General features: G+C 39.2%; 1 protein-coding gene across 1 annotated transcript; it reads right to left on the bottom strand.

Annotated features, from left to right (window-relative positions):
* Nucleotides 1–2,306: 2,306 nt before the first annotated feature.
* Nucleotides 2,307–6,290, bottom strand: LOC122278389. Its single transcript, XM_043088583.1, has 4 exons — nt 5,643–6,290; nt 4,425–5,417; nt 2,751–4,313; nt 2,307–2,636 (listed from the first exon to the last, which is right to left on the bottom strand). Exons 1-4 carry the CDS (start codon nt 6,288–6,290, stop codon nt 2,307–2,309), a joined length of 3,534 nt encoding a protein of 1,177 aa, XP_042944517.1.
* Nucleotides 6,291–12,263: the final 5,973 nt, after the last annotated feature.

Genomic DNA, 12,263 nt, shown 5'->3' with positions numbered 1-12,263 from the left:
AAAGCAATGAGATTATTAGTCATGTGATTGGAGGCCCCCGAGTCCACGTACCGGAATTTAGTAGAATTGTTACCTTGGAACCCCATTGCTGATAATGCCGAAATGAGCATCTGTTGCACCATGTCGGGGGTGCAGTAATTCAATGCAGGAGGTGCAGGAGAGCCATTTGCTGCAGAAGTCGCTGCAGGCAAAACAGTAACCGAAGTCTGAAATGCTTGGGCCTGACGATGCTGAGGGCGAGTACAACACTCTGTGATAATGTGACCCTTCTTCTTGCAATAAGAGCAGAATTTCTTAGAACAATTGGCAGCAATATGCCCATATTCCTTGCCATAGAAACATTGCAAGTTTTTAGAATTGATAAAGGGTCCTCGTCTGTGTGCAACATAAGCTACAGTTGACATCCCAGAACTGCCATGAGATTGCTCCAGAATAGCTTGAGTACTAAGACGTTGTTTTTCACGAAGTAACTCTCCAAAACAAATATCAAGAGAGGGAACAGGAGATCTGTTTAGTAAAGAGGAGTGAACAGATTCATATTCCGAACGTAGCTTCATAAGAAACTGATCACGGCGGCTAGTCGCATGAAGAGTCTAAATAGTGCAAAGAGCGGCATCGGGAACATCTGCTGTAACCAAATCAGCATATTCATGCCAAAGGGTCAGAAAAGCCGAGTAGTAGTCCTGGATAGAAAGGCTACCCTGTTGAAACATGGCAATCGCATGTTCTAACTGAAAGCGACGAGCATCATTATCCTGATGATAAACCCTCTTCAAGTAAGCCCACATAGATTGGGTGGAGCGATGAGGTCGCAAGTTGGTGATAATATGGGGCTCCACGGAACCAAGAAGCCAAGACATGATGCTTGCATCAAGTACGGCCCATGACGGAGAAGACCCGACATCCTGAGATTGTGTAGAAGCAGAGGGTTTGGCGACATCCGTGCCATCAATATGACCCCAAAGGTCTTTGCCTTTGAGAAAAAATTCAAACTGAAATGCCGAGGTAGAATAATTTGTGCCATAAATTTAACACACACAGGGGTAGAATCCATTGGAAAAAAATTGCCGAGACAAAAAATAGCACTAAAGATGCCAAGAAGCAAAATCACAAAAAAATTAGGAAGCTAATAAAACTGCCGAGAGGATACCGAAACTGTCAAAAAAATAAATGACCCACGGACTGTGTGCTCGAAATACCACACAGAATCTCAAGAAGAATTTGTTCAGTAGATTGTCATCAGCCTCAAGAAGAACAAAAAAGGACCTGAACCCATATATATCGGGTTTGAAAATAACGGATGCTGTGTTGGAATAATTGACTAAGGCTGGGAATAATTGACCGAGGCTGGGAAAAGAGGAATAATTGACCGAGGCTGGGAAAAGAAAGAAAAAAAATACACGGGAAGAGAGAAGCTGCAGAACCTGCCGAGAGAAGAACCTGCAGAAGCTGTTCTCGTGTGGTTTGCCGAGAACCTGCCGAGAGGAGGGGAAATGAGACCGAGAGAAACCGAGAGGAGAGGGACCTGCAGAACTTGCCGAGAGGAGAGGAGAGAAGAGAGAAACCGAGAGGAGAGGGACCTGCAGAACCAAGAGAAACTGAGAGGAGAGGGACCTGCAGAACACGAAGCCAAGAACAGAGTGCCAAGAAACTGCAGAACACGAGATGATGGTGCCAAGAACCTGCCGAAAGACAACTCACAGAGTGTCGAAAGACACAGAACAGAACAGCTTGGTCAAAAATTTCTATAAGAAAAAAAATTTCTGTAGGATCACACTACTAAGATAGACCGAAACACAAAAAAATTTTAAGAAAGCTCTGATACCATGACAATTTCTTGGTCCGAATACTCTGGCCTTGAGATTTCTCTTTATTATATAAACTATGCCACCGAATACTATACATGGAAAGGCAATTATATACAACAAACGGTGCCTAACATTCTTCCATAATTCTCTTAATATGGTGCCTAATATTATTCCTCGTTGACACAGACATACATATATATATATATAATATGCATGATTGATGAAAATTACGTAATAATACGATCCAAACAAAAATAAAGTGATTAAATTGATTATTTTTTCACGAAAGATGATGCATGCCAATCGTGACTGGGGCGCAGTGGGAGACGATGCCAGTACTTTTTTTTTTGAAAAGAAGAACCTCAATTCATATTCAACTTAAAGCATTGAAGCTTGGATACACGAGGGGATTCCCTCCAATACAATGCTCTCCTCAGAGAGTTTAAGTGCATCTTTTGCTAGCAAATGAGCTATAACATTACAAGACCTTGGGACAAACTACACAGAACACTGTACCATCGACTTAGTCTTGTGCCTAATGTCTTGGATGATCATGCCTCCTGAGTTCCACTTCACTAAGTCACAGTTAATGTCATCCACCACTGCCTTAGCATCTCCCTCTAGAATAACTCTATTTATATGTAGCTGTTGGCACAGAGAGATTGCTTTAAGAGCTCCTAATGTCTTTGCTAATACAGGATCTGGAAATAAGGCCCTTTGACATCTGAGTGTAGCCACAACCTTGCCCCTCCAATCTCTAATGATCACTCCTATGCCTATTCTGCATTTGGCCTTGTCCACCGAGGCATCCCAGTTGGCCTTGTGAAACTGAGCAGGAGGAGCACACTAGTAGGACTGAACCTGGTTTGCAGCTGCTCTTCCTGCCCCTACTTTCTAGTTTGCCTCTCTATAATCAATAACTTTCTGGTTGGCAACCCTTACAAGTGCATTGGGGTCCAAGAACTCTCCATCAAACACATAACTGTTTCTTCTCCTCCACAGCATGTATGCAGTTTCAGCAAAGACTGCAAAGCTGTGCTCATCTAATCCATCGAGTAGCTCTGTAACCAACTCCTTAAATGGAATGTCCACCACCTTTAGCTTCTGTAAACAGTTTGGATTGAATCCCCACACATCTTGGGCAGAACAGCAGGACCAAAGTGCATGAGTAGTGGTTTCTGTTTCAGAAATACAGATTGGACACAAAGGGGATAAAGCAATTTTCCTCTTCACTAGTTGCTGTTTTGTAGGCAGTGAGTCATGACAGGCTCTCCATAAGAGCATGCGTGTGGCACTTGGTACCTTAAATTTCCAGAGTCTAGTCCATAAGTCACTCTTCTGTCCTAATTGAGAGGACTGTCCTTTATGTTCTGCTGCCATTTCTCCTGCCAGGTAGTAAGCACTCCTAACCGAGAATTTACCATCACTAGTACACCTCCATATCAGCTTGTCTTGAGCGTTACACACACTAATAGGAATTCTACTCACCAGCACCACTTCCTCCTCCGTGAAGACCTTTTTAAGAGTTTCCATATTCCATTCCCTTGTTGCTAGGTCAATTAGTGCAGACACCCTACTAGAAGCATATTCATCTTGTAGAGGGGACTGAACTTTGTAGGAAGAGGGTCTCGGGATCCACTTGTCTGCCCAAATATGCACTGAATCACCATTTCCTATTCTCCATGTAAGGCCCTCTTGCAGGACTGGTCTAGCCTCCATGAAACTTCTCCATAGGAAGGATGCATTACTCCCCACCTTGGCCTTTAGGAAATCTGTCCTGAAGAAGTACTTAGCTTTAAGTACTCTTGCTGCTAGGGAAGAGGGATGTTGTATGATCCTCCATCCCTGCTTTGCTAGTAGAGCCAGGTTAAACTCTTCAAAGTCCCTATAACCTAGCCCTCCTTCCTTTTTTGATTTTCCCATTTGTTTCCATGGGATCCATTGAGTCTTGGTCTTTTCTTCTTTGCTGCCCCACCAGAACTTTTTCATTAGCTTGTTTATTGCATTTAGCACTGCCCTTGGGAGTTTGAAGATGCTCATGCAATAAGTTGGAATTGCCTGGACTATAGACTTCATCAGAACTTCCTTGCCTGCCTGTGAAAGGAATTTAACCTTCCAGTTGTTCATTCCGTTTCTTATGGACTCCAGGATAGGTCTGAAAGCTGCCACTTTGTGCCTTCCTACGTATGAAGGGAGGCCTAGGTATTTCTCATATGTTCTTGCTTCACTCAGACTAGCTCCTGCCAGTATAGCTTCCTTGGTTTCAGTACGTGTGTTCTTGCTGAAAAACAGTGCAGTTTTCTCCATGTTTAATCTCTGACCAGATGCATTTTCATACTGGTTTAGTATGCTGTACAGCCTGCTCCATTCCAATGGATTTGCTTTGCAGAAGAATAAACTATCATCTGCAAAAAAGAGGTGGTTAACCAATAAAGTGCCTCGAGCAAAAGGAAACCCAGAGATAAATCCTTTTTCCTCAGCTTTGTTTAGCATCCTGCCAAGTACCTCTGAACAAAGAATAAAAAGATAAGGGGATAGAGGATCCCCTTGTCTTAATCCTCTTGAAGGATGAAAAGGTTTCTGAGGAATTCTGTTCACCATCAAAGAGTAACTCACTGTTTCCACACAGGTCTTGATCAAACCAATCCATCTGTCATCAAAGCCAAAGCTCTTCAAAGCCGCTGCCAAGAAATCCCACTCAATACGGTCATATGCCTTGCTCATGTCCAGCTTGACTGCCATGTACCCTTCTTTCTTACCCCTCATTCTATGTTGCATAGAGTGCATAGCCTCATATGCTACAACAATGTTATCTGAGATTAATCTACCCGGCACAAAGGCACTTTGAGAGGGTGAGATGAGCAAAGGGAGTATCCTTTTCAGCCTGTTTGCCAGCACTTTAGACACAACTTTATAAAGCACATTGCACAAGCTTATAGGTCTGTATTCAGAGACAAGAGCTGGCTTTTTCTTCTTTGGGATTAGGACTATATAAGTTTCATTAAGCCTGCCCACCCCTCTTTCACCAGACAACACCTCTTTAACTGCCATATATACTGCAGGCCCCACACACATCCAGTGATCTTGGTAAAAACCTGCTGAAAAGCCATCAGGGCCTGGTGCACTCATCGGATCCATTTCAAAAACAGCTTGTTTCACCTCATCAAAGCTACATTCCTTCACTAGCTGCCTGTTCATATGTATGGTTACTCCTGGTTCAATGGCCCTCAAAACTTCCTCAATGTTTCGAGGGTTTGAGGACTCAAACAAGTTCTGATAGTATTCTTGGAACAAAGAACTGATCTCCTCTTGATTTCTAGCCACCTGTCCAGTTTCATTTCCAACCACCCTTATTGCATTCCATTGTCTCCTTTGAGTAGCACACTTGTGAAAGTATTTAGAGTTTCTATCCCCTTCTTTTAACCAAAGCTGTTTAGACCTTTGTCTCCATCTAACTTCCTCTTCCTTCAGCAAGTCATCTATCTCTCCCTGCAGCCTTTTTATCTCATCATTTAATTCTCCCTTATTAGCATCTAGAACCTCTTGTAATATGCTTCTTTTTTGCTGTAAATTTCTCTTCTTTCTCCCTCCCAAAGATTTTGCCCAATCCTGTAATTTGTTTTTGCACTTGATTAGGCTGTTCTGGATCCTATGGATAGGATTATCGCCTCTCATACTAGATTCCTAGGTATTTTTTACTACTTCCTTACACTCTTCTATTTTTGACCAGCTAGCTTCATAACGGAAGATCTTGCTACCTCTGCTACTTAAGTCATCCTCACTCATGCAGGAAACTAATAAAGGGGAGTGGTCAGATTGAAGAACTGGAAGTACCTGCACTCTTGTCTGGTGGAAGGACAGATGCCATTTGTGGTTGCCAAAAGCACGATCCAATCTTTCTTTAATGAAAGCATTCCCTTCCCTTTTATTGCTCCAAGTGAATTTTGATCCTTCATAGCCTAAATCACTGAGCTCACACTCATCAAGCGCTTCTCTAAAGTATTTCATTTGAGAGAAAGTCCTGTTACCTCCACCATGCTGCTCCTCATTGGTGAGCAGTTCATTGAAGTCACCACAGCATAGCCAAGCCATCTGACCCTTTGGTTTAAGCCTTCTGAGCAAGTTCCAGCTTAATTTCCTTTTCTCCACCACAGGATTCCCATAAAAGCCTGTCACCATAACCTTTTGTCCTCCCTCATTCTGACTTACTAGCAGAGAAATGTGGCTTTGGGAATAAGAGTAAAGATCCACTTGCATCTCGGCTTTCCATATCATTGCTAACCCCCCACTTCTCCCTACACTGTCCACAACAAAACTTTCATCAAAACCCACCTTGTTTCTCACACCCTCCACTCTATCCCTCCTGCATTTTGTTTCTGACAGGAAGACTATTCTTGGGCCCTTCTCCTTCACCAAAAGGTGAAGTTCTCGAACTGTCCGAGGGTTCCCAATCCCTCGGCAGTTCCAGCTTAAGATGATCATAGTGGTTGGCAGGGCTGCAGAGCAGCCACTGCCATAGGAAAATCTTCATCCTCTTCATCCCTTAAAGACAATTTGTTTCTTTTGGCCAATTCACCATTCGATAAATCCTGTGCTTTTCTTTTGCATTTCTGGCTTTGTTTGGACATGTCATGACCAGCCACTGAGTTTTGATTAGTTGAGGGGATCCTAAACTCACGTGCTCTTCTTTTCCAACTATTCCCTTTACGTGGTCCCTTCTTTCCTTCTTTAGCCTCCTCCACTACAGCTGGGCCCATCTATACAATAGGTACTTCTAACAGAATTGTTGGCGTGCCTCCCCCACTTTCCTTATGTGTGCCTGTCTCCTCAGCATGCACCACTGATTCCACTAGCCTGACAACTTTATTCCTTGCACTGGAAGTTGCATTTTCCCCATCCCCGTGTAATGATTGGCTGCCTTCCTGCTGTCCACCTGCCTCTGGTGTCTTGCCATAATTGTCACCTTCCTTATTGTAGTCATCTGAGAATAACCGCCGGCAACTCTCCGATGAACTCCCATCAGCTTTCTCCTTCTCAACCTTCTCTGCAGATTGAATAAGTCTTTTACTGCTCGCCCTCAACCAAGCTCCATACTGCTGTCCAGAGCTAACCCCAGCTTGCTGTCCCACCTCCAGTTTTTCACAACCTCCTTCTCCATGTTTAATGGCTCCACAGTGATAGCAGAAGTTATTCAGCCTTTCGTAACGAAAAGGAATCCAATACTTCTCACCATCCATGTTAATGAACCTGCCTCTAGCTAGAGGTTTGGTAATATCCAACATGACCTTCACACGTAGGAATTTTCCCCAACATGTTTCACTACCATTTGTATCCACCATAAGAACCTTTCCCAAAGAATTGCCCAGCCTCTCCCCCATGCTCGTGGACATACCAGCAAAAGGCATGTCATGACATTGAATCCAAAATGGTTCATTACAGAACTGCATGTCCTTAACAGACTTGGCACCTTCACAGTCCTGAATACACAGCAGGCACTTGTCAAAAGACCATGGACGTCCATTCATCACTCTTGTTTTATCTGTCTTCGTCTTGAACTCCACCAGAAACATATTCCTACCCACTTCTTTGAAAGCCACTCTCCCCTCTGCATTCCATATTTTTGGCAAAGTGTTCATTAAAGCTCCTCTGTTGGTTTCCTTGTCTGAGATTAGGCATATCATTAAACATAGCTTGCTTTTAGATGCTGATAACGAGAGCTCTTCTGTAACAGCCCGCTAGAAATTTAATTAAGGAATTTCTATTGACTTTAGAAACCTCGTGAAAACTCTGTAAGTTTACATGAATCGACTAATCGCATAAATTTTAGCCTGTCAACATAGTTAGTGTTATCACTTACTATGGTGCCAGAAATGCGATTTTAATTATTTGAGATAGTTAAAAGTGTCAGAATACATTATAGTCTACACCACTAGGCTTAATTGAATATTTAAAATTTTTCAGTACTAAGTTTATTACGTTTATTTTTGGAGTGAATAGTAACCTCGGTAAATGTACTGAGCGCAGTGTTTTCAAAATCATAGTGTGAAATGTCCAAATTAGGTTAGCGATATTTTATTTGGACACTTGGCAAGATCTTAACCACACATAATGAATAGTATTAGATACTTGGCACAAAGAGAAACCATTAGATGGAATTGTGAAGGAAATCAAGGTGTGAGATCATGACACCTAAGCAAAATACACATTTGGAAAATATCTTAAGAATAGAGATTTAAAATACACATAGAAAGATTTTAGCCACCTTACTCTTCCAAGTCTACTCCACATTTGGAAAATATATTGAGCTAATTTTTATAGATATTATTGGATAGAATATTTTGAGATAATATTTTATAGATATTTTGGGTAGGAGAAAACCACACTCAACTCTCAACTCCAGCCTTATCATCTCCCTTATCTCTTCCATAAGCATCTCCAGCCATCACCCACGAACTTATCTTCATTTACACTTTTCTTTAAAAGAATATCAAACATTCTCTCTCGGACAGCTTTTAGGAGTTCTTTTGCATGCCCATTTCGAAGCTGTTGTAAGTGTTTTATCATAAAGTCTCCTTCATATAAGTTGTTCCTTTTTGAGTCTAGTTTACATGGATATCTTATTTGCCCCATTTTAAGATCATTTGGTCAGTAAAATATTATGTAAACCATAAAAAGGTCATTCTGGGAGATAAACTGGAGAATATGTTATAGTTTGGAGTTTTTGACCAAGCTAATGGATAGATATTGGTCCGAAATTTTTATGGAGTATTGTTAACATGTATATATGACTATTGGTTGAGGATTTTTGCATGATTAAAGGTTTTGATGAAATATTTGCTTAGATTTAGAAACTTAGAAACTGGAAGAAGAAAAACAGTTTCTATTTTGAGAAAGTTTAACTCTTTGGTGGTCTAAACCTATTCTAATGACTTTGATAATTTTATTGGAGGATCCTAAGCATCTTATATACATGTTATATTATTATTTTGAAGATATTTGATGTTAGTTTCAAAGATATGAAATTTTATGCAAAGAGATATTCAGATAAGCCAAAGTGTGGATGTTCTTGGCTAAATTTATGTTTTGGTTAATTTTTAACCATGTGATCTTGAATTAGAAGCTTATATATGTTTTAGGACATCTTTTTAAACCATGTGATGGTTTGGTTTGAAGATCACATATTTATAAGTCATAGATCAAAAGGTTGATCAAAACAAGTTGGAAACAAAAATCAATAGAAATAACATATGAGAATTTCGGCCCTATGGAGTTTTAATAGTTGTGATTAGTTTTAAATTTTTCTAAATTGATATTTGAGTTGAGGATAAAATTTACATGAGGCATGTAAATTTTGGTGACTTTTGAAGTTAGTATGCAAAATCCTTAAGTTATGGGTAAAACGGTCATTTTCCTACATGTAGAAAGTAAAATGGAAATTTTACTCTTTAAGTTAGTATTTTTCCATATTTCAAATTATTAGTGATTTAGTACTAACTTTTAGAATCACTAATTACAGTTCCTCGTGATCGCGCTTGAGGTTTTATAAGAAACGCGGAGATCGAGGTAAGTTAGCTTTTAACTTACTAGCAGTCTACTGTGTATGTGTGCTAAGTAAAGGAACTATAGTGTATGTATGTATGTTATCATATATGTCATGCCATGCCAAGTTATCACGTAATTGTCTATTATACAGAATTTATTCTGTCATCAATTTTTATCTGTTACATAATATATTCTGTAATGTATTACTGTACATTACAAGTATGTCATATTAAATATGTTGTCTGTTATATGTTATGCCATGTTACGAAATGTTTCTATCTCAAGTTGGTCATGTATTTCAAGTTATGTTCAAATCACGTTATGTTACGTCAGGGCTCCAGTCCTTTAGTTTTCTAGTCACGTCTCATCTTGAGTACATTCAGTTTGTGTAGAATACATGGGGCCACAACAACTGTGGAGTATGTATTTAACAGCATTGTGATGTATAGAATACATGGGGCCACAACAACTGTGGAGTATGTATTTACACATAGAATACATGGGGCCACAACAACTGTGGAGTATGTATTTTTCATGTTAAGTCAAGTTTATGTAGGATACATGGGGCCACAACAACTGTGGAGTATGTATTTAACTGCATTGTGATGTGTAGAATACATGAGGTCACAACAACTGTAGAGTATGTATTTACACATAGAATACATGGGGCCACAACAACTGTGGAGTATGTATTTTTCATGTTAAGTCAAGTTTGTGTAGAATACATGGGGCCGCAACAACTGTGGAGTATGTATTTACACGTAGAATACATGGGGCCACAACAACTGTGGAGTATGTATTTTTCATGCTAAGTCAAGTTTCAGATCAAGTTCATGTCAAGTCAAGTTCAGTTCATGTTTCAATTTAAGTCATGTCAATTATGCTATGTTGTACGCTAAGTTATGCTTTAATTACTTATGAATTTGATTATGCATTTATGCTTTTACTGTCATCCATGCATCATTAGTCTGTGTGGAAGTTTCTTGTTAACTTGCTGAGATTTGTAATCAAATCTCATTGTGGTAGTCCCAACTACCATTCCCCTGAAGGAGGATCAGGAGCTGACCAACTAGACACAGTCGACTGAACGATGGTGCGTCGTTAACATTAATATAGTAGTTAAATTACTACTTGTACGATGGAGTTGCATCTCCAGTACTTTTTGGATCATAAGCATTTTGGACTAGTGTTGTGATCTTAGTTGTTCAATGGGTCTTTATGTATAAAATATGTTTTAAGCAATTGAGATATTTTCAATTTGGTGCATAGTATTGCTAAAGAAAAAAAATTATCCGCTGCGAATATTGCATAATGTTAGATGCATGTTAGGAATATTGCATCTTATATGTCATGAACGGGGGCAAGTAACCTTGTGTTGCATGTCTCGACGCTTCAAATGTCTGTCCGATCCCAAACGGAATTTGGGGGCGTCATATCTTCTGAGCTTACCTCAATCTCATGTTTTTCCTCGTCTGTAAGTTTCAGACCCTCATAGAGGGACGTCAAGTCCCCAGCCAGATGACCCATCTCCACATACCTTGGTCCGAGAGAAATACTCAAAGTTTTCCACAGGAAACTTAAGAGAAAACCTTACTCTCACCAGGTGAGAGGACTCAAATTACTATTATAATATGAAGATGCCGGTGCCAGTACTAGAGGTAGAAAAAAGGACAAATATCATTAATTTAGTACGCTCATTAATCTTTGTTTTAATTCTTGGCCGGAAATTTGGCATTTGATCACATTTACAATCAGGCTGGCCTCGTCAACACGATATCTATGGCACATATTATATAGTCTTAAACAAATATAATAAATAAAAATTAAAAAATGGAAAAGACCATTTGCTTTTCAGCATATTTCATTAACTAACTTAACAACTTTGATGTGGACATGCTCCTGTGTCTAGCTTAAAGTAATTATGATGGCAGGATATATATATATATATATTATATATATATAATCCATTATGATATATATTATCCCTTTTTAAAAAGATAATTATTGAGTAGAGAGGATACAGATCATCAGATAAAAACACAGATGATGAAGTGCAGACATGATCCAAGGATGTTTGCCACTTTACAAAGTAGGGTTTTTGAACGAAGTTAGTTCATGAACTTTTGGAGCTGGGGACGTTCGTTTAATTAGTTGCTACTAATCATTTTAGAGGTTGCTAGTGACATTTAAATGTCAATAAAAAATGATGAACATCCATGAAGATTAAAAACCCACTATACTATATAATGACATAATGTAGTGCTGCTAATGATTGTATGTATTTAGGTAATATATATAGGCAATATTGCTTGCGTGTTCCAGACACTATCTCTTAAAAAAGTAATAGTCAATGTCTTGTTTGAAAAAATCATTGGTTCCATGATAATATGTGGCGGTGACATCTTTGCTACAAGCTAGTACGTGTCTTAAACAAAACAATGGGTCGGGTTTGTTTTGTTTTGTTATCAAGCCTTGATATCTAATCCACTAAACAAAACCTCATCATTTCTTTCATTTCTTGGAGGTTTATCTATAAAAGTTGAGTCTTCTCTTTCTAAAAATAGTGAAGTCAAGTATCTATTTAGACAAGGTATTGTGTCTTGAACGTTTATATATAAAGAGTATCAGCAATAATAAAGACCAGACGAATAAAAAAAAAAAATAGTATATTGATAGAGCTCTAAATATATTAATTGGTTTATGAGATAATGATTGATATATGGATATTCCTGCATATATCCAGTTATGGATGTGAGTTTCTTTGATGAGTGAGTAATGAAAGTTTTTCTTAATAATAATAAAAAAAAATGTAAATCTCATATGTCCTCCATCCCTCCCTGCTTCCCGTCCACAACTCCACCCTCTTTCAAATAAAAAACCCTAAGAACATATTCACTGAAAATTCATCAAGAT

This window comes from Carya illinoinensis, chromosome 10 (assembly GCF_018687715.1).
Source record: "Carya illinoinensis cultivar Pawnee chromosome 10, C.illinoinensisPawnee_v1, whole genome shotgun sequence".
NCBI classification, from domain to species: domain Eukaryota; kingdom Viridiplantae; phylum Streptophyta; class Magnoliopsida; order Fagales; family Juglandaceae; genus Carya; species Carya illinoinensis.
This window is presented reverse-complemented; position numbering and strand designations above follow the sequence as displayed.

Excerpts from the sequence above, each read along its gene's own strand:
- LOC122278389 (XM_043088583.1), bottom strand. The coding sequence starts at position 6,290 with ATGATCATCTTAAGCTGGAACTGCCGAGGGATTGGGAACCCTCGGACA. Across the intron at positions 5,418-5,642 it reads TCCACCAGACAAGAGTGCAG|GATTGGGCAAAATCTTTGGG; the intron begins GTACTTCCAGTT and ends AACAAATTACAG. Across the intron at positions 2,637-2,750 it reads TCTTGGACCCCAATGCACTT|TTTCACAAGGCCAACTGGGA; the intron begins GTAAGGGTTGCC and ends CCTCCTGCTCAG.